General features: G+C 42.3%; 4 protein-coding genes across 5 annotated transcripts; 2 read left to right on the top strand and 2 right to left on the bottom strand.

Annotated features, from left to right (window-relative positions):
• The first annotated feature begins 375 nt into the window (after positions 1-375).
• Positions 376-7,670, top strand: LOC105186690 (probable DNA double-strand break repair Rad50 ATPase). The gene is made up of 11 exons (XM_011147073.3): positions 376-409; positions 1,233-1,351; positions 1,754-1,975; positions 2,140-3,026; positions 3,204-3,323; positions 3,526-3,641; positions 3,827-3,969; positions 4,147-4,268; positions 4,441-4,780; positions 4,994-5,202; positions 7,347-7,670. Exons 1-11 carry the CDS (start codon positions 376-378, stop codon positions 7,369-7,371), a joined length of 2,337 nt encoding a protein of 778 aa, XP_011145375.2. The 3' UTR covers positions 7,372-7,670.
• On the bottom strand, positions 6,117-9,132 carry LOC105186691 (coiled-coil domain-containing protein 94). The gene is made up of 4 exons (XM_011147075.2): positions 8,897-9,132; positions 8,103-8,810; positions 7,677-8,007; positions 6,117-7,434 (listed from the first exon to the last, which is right to left on the bottom strand). Exons 1-3 carry the CDS (start codon positions 8,918-8,920, stop codon positions 7,684-7,686), a joined length of 1,056 nt encoding a protein of 351 aa, XP_011145377.1. The 5' UTR covers positions 8,921-9,132; the 3' UTR covers positions 6,117-7,434; positions 7,677-7,683.
• Positions 9,133-12,700: 3,568 nt separating this feature from the next.
• Positions 12,701-15,845, top strand: LOC105186688 (coiled-coil domain-containing protein 22 homolog). Its single transcript, XM_019842996.2, has 8 exons — positions 12,701-12,838; positions 13,245-13,416; positions 13,496-13,796; positions 13,905-14,149; positions 14,237-14,653; positions 14,734-15,174; positions 15,269-15,456; positions 15,664-15,845. Exons 1-7 carry the CDS (start codon positions 12,789-12,791, stop codon positions 15,386-15,388), a joined length of 1,746 nt encoding a protein of 581 aa, XP_019698555.1. The 5' UTR covers positions 12,701-12,788; the 3' UTR covers positions 15,389-15,456; positions 15,664-15,845.
• On the bottom strand, positions 15,826-18,151 carry LOC105186689 (28S ribosomal protein S27, mitochondrial). 2 transcript variants are annotated; one of them, XM_011147070.3, is made up of 3 exons: positions 18,004-18,151; positions 16,657-17,897; positions 15,826-16,572 (listed from the first exon to the last, which is right to left on the bottom strand). In XM_011147070.3, the coding sequence occupies exons 2-3, from the start codon at positions 17,719-17,721 to the stop codon at positions 16,276-16,278; spliced, it is 1,362 nt and encodes a 453-aa protein (XP_011145372.1). In that variant the 5' UTR covers positions 17,722-17,897; positions 18,004-18,151; the 3' UTR covers positions 15,826-16,275. The 2 variants fall into 2 exon arrangements, with proteins under 2 accessions (XP_011145372.1, XP_011145374.1); XM_011147072.3 differs by having other exon boundaries at positions 16,657-17,809; positions 18,004-18,132.
• Between the last annotated feature and the right edge of the window lie 118 nt (positions 18,152-18,269).

Below are 18,269 nucleotides of genomic sequence, written 5' to 3'. Positions count from 1 at the left end.
TGAAGCCTGTGTATGCATTTTTGCGCTGAAATGTCTCTTGAATGGTTCTTCTTCGAATGCAATTCGGTCCATGCGGATCTTTCGATTTCACGAGTCAAACGTTATTTGTTCTTTTCCGTGCCTCAAGGATAAGCGTGAAGTGCATTCTGTCCGCCTTCGGAAGTGTCATTGCGCGAGGTATCCGGCGTAAAATTGATCGCGTTTTCGTGACAGCTCGAAATCGTCGACTGTCTCCGCGCGAGCCAGCGCTCGGTCGTCTCGCTGTCCGACTAACAAGACTACGAAATTGAAACTCTTCGTCGCCCGGTCGAAAATCTCACATAGATTCCTTGCAAGTTCAGCCGTTGCCGATCGCGTTGTATCACCGCCCGAACGATGCTGAACGAAGTGGTTGCGATAAATCCCTCAGGTTGTGCCGGTACCCCTAAAATACGGAAATCATACGGACTCGCGTGACATCTTTATTTACAGTCACATATTTTTTCGCGAGCGCAATTTTTTAACGCGCGATAGCACAACATCGTAGTATTATTAAATATTACGCAGAGAGAGTTTTGCAAAATCATAACGTGCCCTATTCCGTATTGCGTATGGTTTCTCCTATGATTTTGATTTAACCGAATATTCGACATTCTCGTTGATTTTCACTTTCATTTTGTCTCGTGAAATAATGCCGATTAATAAATAAATAAATTTCACGTCGAATCAATCACACGCGCAACTTTTATTTCCTTGTGTTTTAAATATTATAGGTTATGAGATCAACCAAGTTACAATATGTAATTCAAAGCGTACTCTTCACGTCGTACTTTATAACTGGCCTTTTCGTATTTCTCTTTGTATGTCTTCTGACATTTCCTACATTTAAGACGCAACCAAGAGAGAATACAGTCCTCGAGAGCCAGAGGAAAAGAATGAGCAGTCAAGAGTGCTAAAAAATAAAAATGCAGAATTGAAAGGAGCACACGACTGTGCTCCTGCTTACCTGTGCACGCGACTGTGCAAATTTGTACTTCCGGTAAAAGGAAAACTCCTTCAATTATATGAACCGCACCCCAGGCTCTCTCTCTCTCTCTCTCTCTCTCTCTCTCTCTCTCTCTCTCTCTCTCTCTCTCTCTCTCTCTCTCTCTCTCGTTCGCTCGTCTTCGCCGTCCGACTGTGTATCTAAGAGTCTCGGATATTTCTTTTCGATCAGTTTAATCACATCCCCCGTCATATTCGCGTGTTTGTAGAAAAAACGGAGGAACGTCCGCCGTCCAACTGCTCGGGAAAGTCCGCGACGTTGAGCACCGGAAATAAAAACGCCAGGAGTAGAATTCCGACGACCCGGCTCGGGCGAAGTGCCACGCAAGTATGTTAATGACCGCACGATTACCAAATAGTTTTCTACGTATAACGCGATGTTTGGTGTTACTCACGGTGCCGTCGCGGCGTATAAGCTAGCGCCCGCTGGGGCGGAAGTGACCTCCGCGCTCTAATGTTCTCGGATTAAATTTACCAGGCGACGAGGTGAGAGTAACGCGGTGTTTAACGCGGACGTGTGTTCCCCTGCGCGCCAAGATAAGCGCGTAATTCGTTGGAAAAATAGCGGCTGCCCGACGTCAGTAAATTATCGCGCGCTTTGTGCGCGCAGCGCGCGATTTGCATCGCGCGAACGTCAGCCCGAATCGAGAATTGCGCGCGTCTCCCCGGGGCGCGAAACTTTTTCCCTCCTGCGACATTAATCGCGAGAGAGTCTCCGCTCCTTCGACAGGGTGACTCGTCAAACCATCACTCACCGTGCGAGGAGTCCACCAACGGAACTAGCTCCAACAACAACTCCGCTCGCCGTCCAACCATGAAGACTTTGGCTCCACCGTCGTCTAGCAAAAAACCACCCGCCGCGATAGCCGCTGATAAACGCCAAATGGAAATTCAGTTCAACAGCAAGAAGAAACGATACGAGATGCTGAAGAGCACATTAGCCGACAAGGAAGTAATTATCGAGCGATATCGAGCCTCTTGCAGAGGATTTTCGGCTCAATAAAAAAGAGAAAGAAAGAGAGAGAGGAAAGCTTAATTTTTTTCCCGAGTTCAATTTCTTTCGAGAGCGCGAAGGAACGCGCGAAAATCGAACTCACTTCTGTCACGCGTCTTTAGAAAACGACGGAGGATCTGTACAAGGAGATGTCGACTCTGCGCGAGAAGATAATAGCGGCCGGCGGCAAAGACCCCGGCAAGATCGAGGACCCGAGATCGCCTCCCCTGGTGGACGGTCCCAAGCAGAAGTCGCCGATGCCGCCGATGGAGACTGACTCGTCGCACGAATTGGCCGAGAAGCGATTGGCAGCGATCAGCGCGGACGAGTCGGCGATAATCGGCGTGTCACTGCTGCAGAATCAGCTGCAGGATCTCTGCGATCACTCTCAACAGCTGTGTCAGCGCGCGCTGGACAAGAGCTCGTCGTTCGCGTCCCTCGTCAAATCCTGGATGACAGAATCGAGTCGATACGAAGTGGGCAGCGTGTTGGCGCCGCTCGACGCGGAGTTGGAGACGCAACTGACGATCCTCGGACGGGACAACGAGGACATGAGGACGCGGTTGAACGAGCTGGCGGCGATCCAGAAGGACCTCGTCGCCGAGCTCGCTAGGAGATCCTCGAGCCTGAGCGGCGAGTGCGACAATTGTCGCGGGCGCGCAGACGAGCCGCCGAGCGGCGACCGGAGGGACCTGCGGGAGCAACTGAGTGCCGCTCTGGAGGAGCTGAGGACGGAGCGCGACAAGGCGAATCACGGGAAGGACAAAGCGAGGATGATGGAGCTGCAGATGCAGAGGGCGCGCACCAAAATTCGCGAGCTGGAGGGCCATGTGGTGAACGAGGAGGTGAAGCTGCAGCAGCTGCAGAACAGCGTCAAGTCGCTGGAGGCGCAGCTAAGGCAAAAGGATCAAGCGATGGAGCAGAGGATAAAAGATATGCACAAAGCGATGAAGAGCAGCGAGAACCTGGTGTCGAAGATAGAGAAGCAGCGCGACACCCTCGAGACACGGTTCTCTTTCTCGTCGAACACTCTGTTCTCTCGATATTTTTGTAGCGATTCGAAAGCGCGAACTTAGATGTCAGAGATCTCCTTCAAGTTTGATAAGCGAACGCTAAGGAATCACTCGGACATAGATAAGATTAACTCGTTGTTTTTCGACGTTTCCTCGACGTGGCTTCTTTTCAGGATGCTGGAACTCAAAGAACAGATGGCCTGCAAGGAAGCCGAGGCAAGCGCTATCATCAAGGAGTTGTCGGAGAAATTCGAGACGATCGACGTGGAGGTCAACGAGGAAAGAGAGAAGAGGCGAGTTCTCTTGCTCTTCAGCTCCGCTTTTCCATTTTTTTCCACGATGAACTCTCAACACCTGTTGAGGTTTACAGTTCGGGTTTACAGTTTGGTTTACGGTTTAGGAGAATCTTCTCGGTTGACCTCATCCCTTGTGCGACGGGGACAGTTTTCTCTTTTCTCTTTATCGACAATTTCCAATTAAAAATCTATTTCTCAGGCAACAGGCTAAGAACGCTCTGATCGAGATGGAAGAACGCTGTAAGCGCCTCGAGGAGAAGAGTCAGCTGCTCTGCGACCTTGCCAGCGAGAAGAGCAACAATCTAGTTGTGACAGGTAGGTAAGCTCAGCAATTTCCGCGGTATCGAGACGCCTTCGACGTTCTCATCCTTCTCTCTCTTCCTCTCTCTCTCTCTCTCTCTCTCTCTCTCTTAAACGACGGAAATATCGGGGTCAACATCGTCGCCATCGCGACATGTCTCGACCGCTCGTTCTTATCACACGGTCATCGACATGTTTAGATGACAACCTACACACGGAGAACGAGGTGCATTTGTACAACGATCTGAAGGCGGCCCGAGCCGAGATGGAAAAGCAGCAGCGGAAGATCGAACAGTTGGAGGCTGAGAAGCAAGAGATCGTCGCCGTGATGCACAAGGCGGCCGTTAGTTTGCATTACTTTCGGGAGCTCTGCTTGTATAAGAACTAACCACCGTTCGATTTGTTGCGCCCCTCGCTCATAAAACCGTGATTCTCCTTCTACTCACCGCGTCTTCTACTCCTTCGCCTCCTTCACCTCTGGGATCGGTCTCGATTATTCCTCCTTTTTGTTCGCACGCAGAGCCGCGACAACGACGACAACGAGACGAAGGACAAGCTGGCCGTCGAGCTTATGGTCAAGACCGAGGAGCTTCAGAACCTGGTGCTGGAGAATTGTTTACTTCGGGAGGAAGTCGAATTCGCGTGAGCCTCTCCGTATTCTTTCCTGCCATTTCTCATTTTATCGAGCGGTGCTCCGATCTCTGCGCCTTTCCAGAAGATGCGCTCCACTCGATTTCTACTTCTCTCTTCTTCGTGTTCTTCTTCTTTCTACCATTTGCCGAAGCGATTCAGAATGCTCTGACGAATGTTGCAGGAAAAAGAAGAGGGATGAGTTGGAGAAACAGTTGTCCGAGATTCAACATTGCCTCCATGCAAAATCAAAAGAGGGCGGCAGCACGGGACTCGAAGCGATCGAGCTACAACAACAAGTCAGCGACCTGCGGAACAGCCTGGCTCAGGTCATACAACAGAATCAAGAGCTGGAAACCAGCTTGACCCAGACGCAACTAGAATTGGAGCAACGCGATCGCGTGATGCGGGAACAAAGCAAGTTTCTCAAGGCCAGAGACGAGTTGCTGACCATCCTCAAGGGGAAGCAGCAGACAAGCGTGGACAACAATCCCTTTAATGAGAACTACGAAGACATGGACGAAGTAACGTCGCAGCGCAGGCTGCAAAAATTTCGACTGGACTGGATTAGCTCGTCCAAAGCTCATCCGTTCCACATTGTTATTCTTGCATCGCATATTCTTTCTGTTTTTCATTCACCTTCGAGATCCTTCTCCATCTTCTCTTAAATTTCACTCCATTGCATGATCACCTTAATGACCTCAATTCACCACCATGACCTCAATTTATGTGCGCAGATCAACAGGCAGATCGCGGCGAAAACGGAAGCGATTCAGGAACTGTACGCCACATTGGAGAGCAAGCAGATGCAGGTGATGCGACTAGAGAAACTGGTGAAGCTGCTGGAGGACCAACAGGATCGAGCACAGGCGCAACGCACGCGGCTCGAGCATCGCATCGCTCAGCTGGAAATGAACCTGCGGGACAAAGCGAAGAACAGTAATCGGTACGTTATCAGCGAGCACAACTCGCTGTACAAATCCGATCGATCGTCCGTCGTCGACGACCAAGTGTCGCACGCTCTCCCTCGCGAGTCGCAACGAACGTTGTTGGAAGAGTCCACACCGGCGTTCTGTCTGGTTCATCCGCGGTCGCGGAAGAGACAAAGGTTCCCGCGATACCTACGTCGTCGCGTTTCACCCTCGAAGAGCCTGAATCTTCCGCTGAACTCGACCGGCGTCTCGTGTCGCACTAGGTTCGCGAGACTCCACGCTGACAACTGCTATCGCATTTCCTCCGACAAGGAAGAGGCTTTCGTCTGCGAACGATGCCGACGTGAGGGTGATGAGAAGTTCAAGGGTGACACGGCCCGCCAAGTCGAGCAGGGTCGCTGTGATCCCATTCGAAAGTCTCTTTACGGTTGGCTCGTAGGCTCCTCGGCTTTGGAAGTCTTCGACGAGCCAACGACCGACTTCAATGAATTCCCTGAGTCTGGCACGACTGACGAAAATGTAGATCGATTCTTCAGGATCGTTAATCCTTGCGTGACGAGCGGTGACGGGTGGGATTGTAGCAGGGAGACGCGTCATCGCGAACGACGATGTCGTAGACGCTCTTCGAGGCGATTTCTCTACGGCACGTTCCCTCGGCGGTGCGGTTCGATTATTCGTATGACGTAGTGTCGTGATTTTATACATTGATCGCTTACGCCACGAGATAATTATTGATACTCTTAGTATTATAATTGATTGCGCAATTCTTAAGATCTTTAAGCTCTTACAAAGTTTCATGTCCTGAATCAAATAGTTCCTTTCTTTAAAGCATTATAATTTATACTTGGAAAAAGAATCACATATGTTATAAAACCGGGAAAGATGGGAAATGTCACACGGAAAGGGAATTTAAAACAAAGATTTAAAGTGACTTGGAAGAAAGCTCTTTAAATTAAGCTTGATCGATTTTCTATTTCTCTTGATGTATGTTGAAGTTATCACTCTTGAAGAGCAATAACCAACCGTTAACCCAACATTAGTCAATACTTAATCTATTAATCCAATAAGTTATAACGCAAATATGCATTACATTATTTAATAAATTATTCGTTGCCATCATAAATATAAAATAAGTAGGTCATTAACACATTCGAGGCAATCTTCTCTGTGAATCCGTATTGCAATTTTTTTCATAACGTTTATATTTTTATAATTTCTTCTTACGGTAAAATATACAATTTTTTCTATTGTAACGGAATTGAAAAAATTCTTCGACTCCTTCACGCAGTGTTGCTAGATACGATATATTGCGACGCTATAGCGCATGCGTGAGATGACGTAGAGCTCTACAATGTGGTCAACAATGACAATAAGCAGTAAGAAGTAAACGTAAGCAGTAAGAAATAAACCAATCACAGTCGATTATGACAAAAATAATCAACTGTAGTTGGTCCATTTCTTAGTGTTCACGCTTCTTACTGTTTACGGCCATTGTAGACCACGCTTAAGAAAGCATGCCAATGACGGTAATAAAGCGCATCACAGGGTCCATGGAGGGACCCACGCTGTCCGATCAGTTGTCTTCCCGCATAGTTTTCCTGCATTTCTTGCGCGAGTGCCTTATACCAGATTATGTTGTCCAGTGGATATTAAGTCCAGTGGATATTAACAGTTACGTTACATTAACATTATAATTTCTCACTCGACTATATAACCGTTATATAATATTTGTATTATGTGACAATAACATTGTTAAGTGAAAAATTGTAATGTAGATTGAGAATTACTATCGGACCAATTAAAATAACCACGATTTAGATTATCTAATTTACTCGATTGCAATTCTCAATGCATAGTATAATACGGGCGCTATAATACCTTAAAAAAGATACGATACTGAGACTTTTACTCAAGCAGCGTGTTCTATGTCGTCTCACGCATGCGCTGTAGCGTCACAATATATTGCATCTAGCAACTCTGTCTTCGCGTCGAATGTGTTAAATGGTCTGTATCGATAGGCTAGGTGCTCCCTGCTACGTTGTACTAGTATTTATGTATCTCGACAACAGAGCTTCTTACAGAGTGCCTAGCCTTTCAACTAAACAGACCAAGTTCCAATCGCTTTACGTTTCTGATAATTTATTCCTTTATGTTTTAGGAATAGAGCCTTCGGCATCCTGTAAGAAATCTCTGTACTCGTCACCACAGTCCACTTAACGTATCAATCCATAACTCGCAGATCGGATCTAACAACAAATCATTAACATGTACATCGTGAATTTCATATAAAGCGCTACGCTCGCAAAAATTGTGTGTATAGTTTAAAACTTCATACGATTACTGTTTCTATGTTTTGAAATGTTTAACAAAACGTGTTTATAACCTACTATTTGTAGATCCCATTTATTTTATATCACAATGTTTTTATCTTGTGCATTTATCTTGTTGCATAAAAATATGTACATTTTAGAAATATATTAATTTTTACCTCTCTATTAATCACTATCATTGTCACTACTATCTGAATATGCACCTAACAGTGAGAGACTGTTGCTTGTGTTATCTGATTTAGTGCCTGTATTTGCATCCGAGATACTCATTGGGGTGTTTTGCGTCTCCTGTGATCCTGAGACTGTTTCTTTATCATTGGAAACCATGACTTCGGACATGGTTTTATTTTGCACCAGTTTTGCATTTATCTTTATTCCAATATTGCTTTTTTTGCCTAAAGAGGGTGTATTCTTTTTGTTGGTCAATGATCCTGCGCTTCCTGACCATAATGATGTCTTAGTAAGTTTAGCGGTATGTCCAGAATCTTCCTACGTAACAATAAATGATTATTTTAGTACTTACATACTAGAAAGGTCAATTTTTAATTGGAAGCAAATTTATCAAAAACATTGTCAACACTTACCATTTCTTTTCCATTTGCTTCGTCTATTTTAAGCATTTTTAAAGGAGGTTCTCCTCTACTTTCCTTTTCTTTTCCTTCTACTTCTTCAATTTCTTCCTCTACAATAGTTCCTGTCATTTGTCTTTTACCATATACAGATTTAATATATTGCTCATCTAATTCTTCTTGTTCCTTTTCTGTTCGTTGTCTATTAGACTCTGTGTCAAATTGTTGCAACATTTGATCATAATCTATTGTCTGCTGCCTGCGATTTAAATCCTTTAATTCTTCCAGAGACTCCAGCAGTTCTAGTTCCTGTTTTGACTGGAGGGTTCTCTTTTCCAAAAGTTTCATTGGATTAGTGGCTTCTTCTTCTTTTTCTTCATCTTCTTCTCTCTGAGCTTGTTCCTCTGCCAACTTTAATGCCATGAAATTTCTTGTGGCACCTGCCTCTATCTCATAATCTGTATTCTTTGGATCAGTTTTAAAGGATATCTCTTGCAGACAACGTGTGCACTTGATGTAAAACCTGTAAATGCGTATGCCCAGGTAATCGTCGCCCTCGACGTCCTCTTTACGTGCATTAAATTTCTTGCCCTTGTAGATATATTCACCGCATGTTTTACATCTCATGTTAAACGGAGCCATCAATCGTACGGTGTATTGACGATTTCTCGCCAATTTCATGCGCGGGATTTTCGACGGATCGAAATCCGGTGGATAGTATTTCTAAAATTGTAATACCCAGATAGATTAAATTGGAGAAAATAGTACGTTATGCAAAATAATTATTCGCCTCACATTCTCATACTTACGTTTAATACTTTGCGCTCTGACATCTTGTAGCTTTAACACTGTATGTATGTATTGAAATTTAATAAAATATTTGCAAATATTTCTTTCGAATATTTCAAGTAGCAATAGAACTTTCGAATTTAGGTTATATTAGCATATACAAGCGAGGTACAAGTGATGCTAGATGCAATACATTGCGACGCTACAGCGCATGCATGAGGTGACGTGACCAGTGTTGGGCTCTGGCACGATTTTTCGCGCAGCGAGCCTCCGTGCGCATGCGTAACGTGACGTCAGAGGTAAAAATCAGCTGCATTCACAGTCGTATGTTGGGTATAACAGTAGAAGCTAAAGCCGCTAAAGGGGCCCTTTCTTGTACTTTTACCGTGTGTTCAAAGTGAATTCAGTGAAAGCAATGGAAATGGATGATCCACAGCCGTCGACATCAACTGACATCGAGGAAAAGAAGAAACGAAAATATAATAATATTTTGTCAATATCTATTACAATGCATAATATAGCAGGACCCTAGCGATACCTAATATTTTTACGTCTGTGACGATTCTAAGCGTTGCCCAGTACGCATGCGCGAGAAAATTCTCGCCAGAGCCCAACACTGCGTGGGACAGTGATAAAGCCAGCGGCACACGATGCTTGTTTTCGTGCTGGGGCTGTATTCCGTATCTGCATATCGATAGTTCTCGCTGTCGTTAGCGGCATTGCGCAGGTTTTTCATATAACAAAAAAGCTGCGCAATACTGCTAACGACATCGACAAATATCGGTACGCGAGTACGGAATACAGCCCCTGGATTGCTTGCTGGATGAAAATACTGCATCCTGACTGGTGCATTTCCATGCATTTTCGGAAATCAGAAGGCAGTATTTTCATCCAGCAAGCAATCCAGCACGAAAACAAGCACCGTGTGCCGCTGGCTTAAGTCGTGGGAAAAAGTCGCGCATGCGCACTGAACAAGCTCTGTGGTAGCTTCACGGACGGTCGCGGACATAATACCTCGTCTACAATAGAAGTCATAAAAGAAAAATAAGGCTGTAAGGTTGCAAGACACGAAATGAAATATTTTCATTCGCTGACAGCTTACGTTACAGCCTTACAGCCTTACTCTTACAGCTATTGTAGACGAGCCTATAGAGTCATAAGTCGTACAAATTGACCAATCGCGGTCGATTATTTTTCTCTTACCGGACTATGATTGGTCAATTTCTACGACTTATGACTCTACGACTTCTATTGTAGACGAGTTATAAAGGTTGTTACTTTTTTTTTAATGACTTTCGAGACGCATCTCGACTCGAGAAAGATGAGAGCTGCTGCTCCGCCTGTGGAGCACGCCTGCGCAGTAACTCACAACGAAAGGCGAGAAATGAAATATACGTGGTGTGACATAAGTATGTCAACAATCATTGCATTCAGCGGAGAAAACTGCTCAGTGAGCAATTAGTGACTAGAGAAATAAATACGATTTCACTTAAAATTTAATATACATACCTGTTCAATACCTTGCAAAAGACGCATTGCCATTTGAATGATTTGCACTATGTATCTACCCCTCCGCTGCTGAATTTTCAAAATGTAAGAATTAGGTACATTCACGACACTCAACGGTTGAGCAACTGTTGAATAATTTGTCAACGTTATTGGTCTGAATGTAAGGATCTAACAGTAAGGACCAATAGTCATTAATCGCTCATTAAGCGGTTTCCTCAGCTAAACGCAATGATTGTTGACATACTTATGTCATACCACGTATATTTCATTTCTCGCCTTTCGTTGTGAGTTACTGCGCAGGCGTGCTCCGCAGGCGGAGCAGCAGCTCTCTTCTTTCTCGAGTCGGGATGCGTCCCGAAAGTCATTAAAGAAAAAGTGACAACCTTTATGTCCACGACATATATATTCGAAGATATCGTTAGGTCCCCACTATGAAAGGAATGTGAAGGAAATTATAGGGAAGGAGAAAAGCTTCTGTTCAATAAATATAATGTAGTTTATATATGAATAATAAAAGATAATAATAAAACTTATTAATTTGTAATTTTTTTACATCTACAGCCAATATATTATATTTATTATTCCTATTGCATTTATTATCACAGCTCTTTCTTAACTTATCACTATATTTATCGTTACATTTATTTATTATAACATTTTACATTATGAATATATAACCTAAGTACTCGCGGGAGAAACACGGAACAACTGTAAGGGACTTTGACGGACAGACGCACGGGACCTTTCGCGCGCACTATTTACGCCCATAGGGCCAGAGCACAGACTTCTACATAACGCATAATACACAACGCATAAGAGAATCAACCAATCAGAGTTCTTCATTTCTGTCCTGAGAAGGGAAATGAAGAAAACTAATTGGTTTATTCTCTTATGCGTTATGTATTATGTGTTATGCAAAAGCCTGGGTTCTTGCCCAAAGGTTTATTCTCTTATGCGTTATGTGTTATGCGTTATGCAAAAGCCTGTGCTCTTGGCCATAGGAATATAGGGACAGAGTATAAGCCCATAAGATAGGCGAGGGGAGTTGTGCTGAAATGCAGGGGGCGACTGTACCTAAGTTTTATTGGCTACAATAGAGCGCATATTCAGAGCGTGTGATGCAACAACTTGGCTGTCACTGTCAAATAGTAAATGTAACAAAATGATAAGAACTATTTACACTGACAGTATTTTGCAGAGGTTATGCATGTGTCTTTTTTTTCATAATTTCACTCACACACAACTTCATACACATCTATGTATGTATCAAATACTTACACACGGCACAACCACCAATTAGATTTAGGTACAGTTTACCTCGTCGCGCCGTCCCGCAATGGTTATCCTCCCGCAACTCTATGCTCTGTCCCTATATTCCTATGTCTATGTTTGCGCCTACTATCTGCGCTTACATCCATTACCAGAAGTCTTTTGTTCGCCTCCGTGGCGGTTGGATGTGGTTCCTGTAAAGCTAAGACTCCATGCATGCGGTGAGCTCCGGCAAACGGCTGCGGTGACCAATCAGGAGACAGACGCATGCCGGAGCTTGCCGCAACCGGACTTGCGCCTCCCTCCTGATTGGTCACCGCAGCATTTGCCGCAGCTCACCGCATGCATGGAGTCTTAGCTTAACTATGCATATTTTTTGATCGTGGGGACTGCGTACGCGTTGTTTCTGTTTTTCTTTGACCTCCATACTACTGGAAAATAGCCTTACAGAATTTAATCTATCTACACCGTAAGAGTGGCGTTTAAGCAGTACCTTATTTTACCCAGAGCCATTTATTGAATTGAATTGAATTGAATCCATTCTTTGGAAACGCTTGCGTCTCGAGTTCTAACGTCTGCTTACGCATGCGCACAACGGTTCCCATATGAGAAAAATTCCTACGACTTGTCATCACTGCTCTAATGGCAAGAATCCGATCAATCCATATATGCACAGGATTGCACTTAGCCAGCAAATGTATAAAGGACACATCCCTATGTGAATGCGGGAAAGATAAAACTGGAGACATATTCTTGGTCTGTTCTATGTAGCTGCACTGCTGAACTGGTGCAATAAGCTAGAATGAAAAAACCTATATTTGTCTCACTTTAACTTATTGCACCTGCAGTTCAACAGTGCAGCTACAAAGAACAGACCAAAAGATTACCTTATCGAAATCAACCAATCCCTGTAATTTAACAGTTCACAAACACATTCAAGAATGGCGTAAGAGAAATCGTCTTATTAGGCGCCTGTAGCCAACATTGAGAGAGAGAGAGAGGGTTGAGGGAGAGGGAGAGAGAGAGAGAGAGAGATAGAGAGAGAGAGAGAGAGAGTGAGTGAGTGATATTAAACACGCGATATAGTGACGGGGCGGTAGAGCGGCTCCCAGGATTTTCATCTTTTTACTTAGGATGGAGGAGATCGACAATATAATAGTACACTCGTTGCGACAAATAGGCTGGTAAGTTGCGTTCGAATATAAAAATGAATGATAACGTTCGCCGTATTTTCTGATGTATCGAGATGGGCGGTGTTTGTGATTACCCTTGCGGCTTTTGTACACGTGAGTTTATCGGCGATGATTACTTTACGAACTGTCATCGCGTTTGATTTTCGCCGACGAGTGTGTGAAGCAGGCGTTTCCTACAAGTCTTTTATTTTAGAAGATATCGGCGAACAGATTGAAATGTTTTAGAAAATACATATATGTTTATTTGTATTCTGGAAAGTTTTTAGATTGAAGTTGAAATATATATCGTTGAGTCAGTTTCTGACTTACTTATTTCGTAATTATCAAGAAATACTTTTAGTATCATTGAGAAATTTCACGTTACTATTACTATAGAATATAAATATATTGCTTTTAGTGACATTGAAGAGAGTGTAACAAACTTAAGTGGCTTTAATACCGAATTAGTTGTGGAAGCAACAGTAAGATGCTTAGAAGCGATAAGACCAGGTTTAGGATTGTCAACTGTATTACCTGTAAACATGGCAGCACGTTTTCGACTGGGTGCTACTCTTGCGCAGACATGCATGGTATCTTTTCACAGCATATGAACTTAAACAATATAATATAATTTTACTTGTAATTCATATCAGTTTGTAAAAATTTCAGGAACTTGGATACCGAGGTGACATTGGCTATCAAACATTTCTATACAACTCAGAAGCAGATTTACGGAGGGTGTTCATGTTTCTTATTGAAAAACTGCCAAAGGAAAGTGAGAAAACCATAAACGAGTCTATGAGTAAGATTGCATTGCTAGAAAAGTTGATTGCATCTGCGATATCACAAGGACTTTTGATACCATGGTTACCACATTATTGTCACAAAAGGGAATTTAGAAATAGAGGAAGAGCTAATACATCTTACACATCTGTAAATATCGAAGTACCGGTAGCAAGTGTAGAAGATGGTAATGTAATATTGATATATACAATTAAATTATCTTTATTTTTGTGTCAGAAAGAAAAGAAAAACATTCTTGTTGTAAAAACATAATTAAAGTATTTTTCTGTTATAGATTATAAAGACTATAATATGCGCTATTTACAACCAGTGCCTGATCAAATGCAAAACATTTCATGCTTTTTACCTTCCATAATATCGTATAACGCAAGAGCGCTTAATACCTGCTCTGTAGATATTACAGAGCGCATAAATTGGCTCAACAGTCAACAGTCTGAAAAAAATGTTTATCCTAATGCAAGTAACATTGTTAGTGAGCTTAGTAAGTTCTCATCAGACAACAAGGCTCAAATCTCAAAAGTAAATATGTAAAATATGTATATATTTCTTCATACATGAGCTTGTCAGACAAATCCTATTATTTAATGTATAATTATTATATTTTAGGATTCTCAGGTGAAACCAAAATCTGCAACACATTCAGTGCTTCCAGATCAAGAAACATTGAAGAATGTGGCAAAGCAAGAGGTTGAGATAGAAAGCATGAAAGTGGAGTGCGAGAGTCTTAGATTAAATATAGAAGAATTACAGAATGAAATTAAGAAGTTAACTACTAGATTAGCACAAGCGACTGTAACCAGCCAAAATGAAGAGAAAGAGTTGAAAACTAGTGAGGAGCAAAAGAAAATCAAAGCAAGAACATACGAACTATTACAGGACGGCCCAGAAAATATAAAGAAATTGGAATCCATAATAGAGGCTAGCACAAATAAATTGATCAATTTAGCAAATCAATGGGAGAAGCACAGAGTACCTCTAATCATAAGGTACAGGCAGGAGAGAGAGAAACACTCTACAAAAGCTGTAAGTATGGCTAAAACATAAATGTACAAGTTTATGATGCGATCAATATCTCTTCATTGTTTATTATACTTCGAACGTAGAACGCGAGTCAAAAGAAACTAGACGAAATAAAGCTGCTGAAAGAGAGGGAGAAGGAGCTGCAGGAAGAATGCCGAAATAAAGATCAACAGTATTCGCAGTTGGTCGCGGAAGTTCAGAAGCTTCCGAGAGAAGTGAACAGATCTGCATATACTCAACGAATTTTAGAGATAATAAATAATGTCAGGAAACAACGTGACGAGATAAGCAAAGTCCTAGCCGATACTCGAGAAATTCAGAAGGAGATTAATATGCTTACCGGTAGAGTGGAGAGGTCCTTCACCGTCGTTGATGAACTGATTTTTAGAGATGCGAGAACGAACGAGGCGTCGAGGAAAGCGTACAAGTTGCTGGCAACACTACATTCTGATTGCAACGAACTCGTGAGTCTAGTTGAGGAGACAGGCGCGACGATACGAGAGATCAGGGACTTGGAAGAACAGGTAAGGTGTCGGAATAACGAAGATTTCGAGACTCGCAACAAATTTGCGAGTCTGTGTAGAGTTCCTACATAACTGCGATCCAACATTTATCCAGATCGATACCGAGTCCACGAAGAATGTAGGCGCCAATTTGGAGAGAATAACCGCCGATTTGAAGCAGATGAAGCAGGAAACCGCAGCGTTAACGGCACAACTTCAAAGTAAAGCCTCGTGATCGTTATGTACAACATGGCGTCGTTTAACAGTTTGCAATATACAGGACCAGATGGGAATCTAGTACAGGTATAAAGTACGATTTTCACGATTATATACGTAGTACGAGGGACTTTTGTTACAACACGTTCGTTACTGTGCTTAAACTGAAAGTCGCTCTCTATAGTCCATGCTGCATTTTTAGCTGCCTTTGTGTAACACTAGTGACGAACGTGTTCAATATTTGAACGCAACGTAGTATGTAAATAATATCGATATACTTTCATTATTTTATAGGATATAAACGAATACACACGATCAAATGCATCGAAGACCAAACATTTTTTTAGCTATTCAACCAGTATGATAATATAACGCAATATTGCCCATAAGAGTCTTCACGAATCGATTCTAAGTTGGTTGCTAAAGGAAAAAGAAGTTATACAAAAAATATATGTGCCTTGGCCTGGAGTTGGCAGGCATCATAGACTTTCCACAGCCTCGGGCCAAGTGTATAATAAAGACACACTGTTAACATTCATTGATGCTTAAAAGGAACATTATTTGTTATAAAGTAATAATTTTTGTAGCTACGAATATGCCTTTCGTGCTTCTCGAGGTTCTGAGAAGATCCGATATGGCTATAAGAAAAATAAAGCGCTGAGAGAAAAACCGTCGCGTCGTTCGTGAGAACAAGATAGAGTATGTAAGAAATATCGATAGAATTAATTTTCTAATATTTTATATATATACATTTTTTTACGTGTACAAGCTATTTTTATAAAATAAGTATAAACACATATCATAATGTCAGAGTATGATAAGCAGCACTTCTGTTGATGATTTGCTTTCTTTTCAATTTAAACCTGAAATTTGCGCTCTACTTGTCTTTTACTTTTGTCGGTTCCTTTATTTTTTATTTTTAACATCTGGTGGTATATAAGCTTCTATGGCAATCAATTTTCTCAGTTTCTTCTCACTTCCGTGCATAGCACGAATACGTTTGTCTTCCTTCCGATTTAACTCCTCTATCTCCTCTATTTTCAATTCGATCTGTTCTTCATTGTCAAAGAATGTTAAGAGTTGTTCTCTCTCTTCCAGATTCTTCTTTATCTTCTCCATATTCGCTATCTTTTTTTGTGTCTCTATTGCTTTTATTTGATCTTCCAATATGGAAGTTCTTACTTGTTCCCAATCAAGATAAGCCTGAAAGAGTATAAGACATTTAATTAGTATAACCTACTATAATTAACTGGGCCCAAATAAATATATTCTCTCGATATTTCTTACCTGATATAGTTTAGAAACATCTTTATCAGCTGTTTTTGTTACAGCAGATCTAATTGCATTTTCTATTGCTTCGACTAAATTTCCCTTATCATTTTGCTTCACTTTTAAAATGGATAATTGATCTTCTACAAGTTTCAGTTCCTCGGAACTCTGATCTTGGGATTCACTATTGTCCTTGGTTATTAATTCAAACACTTCATCATAAACTATCTTATCCTGTATTGTCTCCATCCATTCTTTTATTAGGTGCAACACTTGATTGTATTTTTTATACAACATTAAACCCCTCAATTGGCAGGTTCTTCCCAGAACATTCGCCTGGTGCTTTCCATGAAAACTCAATGTCTTACCGACGAGATCTTTCGGATCAGTAAGATCAAAGTGGTCATCGAAAAAAGGATTTCTTATAAATTCCACGCCCACCTTTATCTCTTCTTTGGAGGTATCCACAGGAACTTCGGGTTTTTTCCATTCTTCGGGATTCTCCAGGTACTTGTGACATGCGTAAACACACAACGCGTTCGTGATAGGATTTTCCGTTTCTTCCTGCAACATGACCAAGGTTGCTATCTTCGCGGCAGATGCATAATCCTGTTTCTTTATGAAGTCGTCCATGAGAAAGTTGTAGCAGAAATAATCAGGGAAGATGCCATAATTGATCCGGTCGTTGACGATCTCGTGTAGCTCCTCGATAAAATTATGCTGCCACAAATATCGTATTACAGCGTGATGTGTGGACTCGAGTATGTTCGTCGCTTCCGGCGACATACGAAGGTTGTGCAGGATCTTTAATACTTCATTGACATAAGTGTCATCAGAGACACTGTTGACGAAAATGTCAATGTCGACAGCGCTCACCTTGCCGACACTCGCGAATTTTTGCTCGAGCATGATGAGCATCGCCGAGTGGTTAACCTCCTGCAGCAACGGTGACTCTAATCTGCGATTCCACGCTTCATTGCAACGATAAGCTTCCGATAGGAACGTCCTCCTTTGTGCTATTACATTTTTGAATCCACGACAATTTCGGCAGAGCTTACGACTCAACGCAAGTATCCTCAGCATTTTGTTCAGTATAATTTTTTCACAACGTGATTATAACTCTCTTCATTACCATTTGTAATATTCGAACTATCCGGATACCGGTAGGTGGCTGCGATTGTATTAGCGAGAGTAGCGACACCGACTGATTATCAGGTGATCTGTGATCTACTTGGACTGCGTTCCGTTTCACGCATTTCCTACAGTATATGTAACATGAACTATATATATAAATGCGCGTATTGCGTGAAACGGAACGCGGCCCTGATCTTTGCTATCAAAGTATTGGACTCAGTCTATTTTTACCTTATCTGTGCTCAAAACTTCTCTTTACACTTGACTCATTATTTTCTAAATCAATTAGAGTTTATCGAATTTTTTTATTATTCGTAACTTCAGAATTGGTCTGGTTCAAAGCAGGCGCACACCACATACGTGCATGTATATATGTACATTCATCCCTACTGCATGTCACGTGACCCGTCTTAGTTCAACCATATCCGAGTGCAGGTGCAGGTGGCGCTAAAAAAGCGTCATCCGTTTCGCAAGAAGTGAGTTCGAACTGCCTGGTC

The sequence above is a fragment of the Harpegnathos saltator genome, unplaced genomic scaffold (genome assembly GCF_003227715.2).
Source record: "Harpegnathos saltator strain DR-91 unplaced genomic scaffold, Hsal_v8.6 scaffold795, whole genome shotgun sequence".
NCBI lineage: Eukaryota > Metazoa > Arthropoda > Insecta > Hymenoptera > Formicidae > Harpegnathos > Harpegnathos saltator.
The sequence above is the reverse complement of the archived record's forward strand: the minus strand, read 5'-3'. Positions and strand labels throughout refer to the sequence as shown.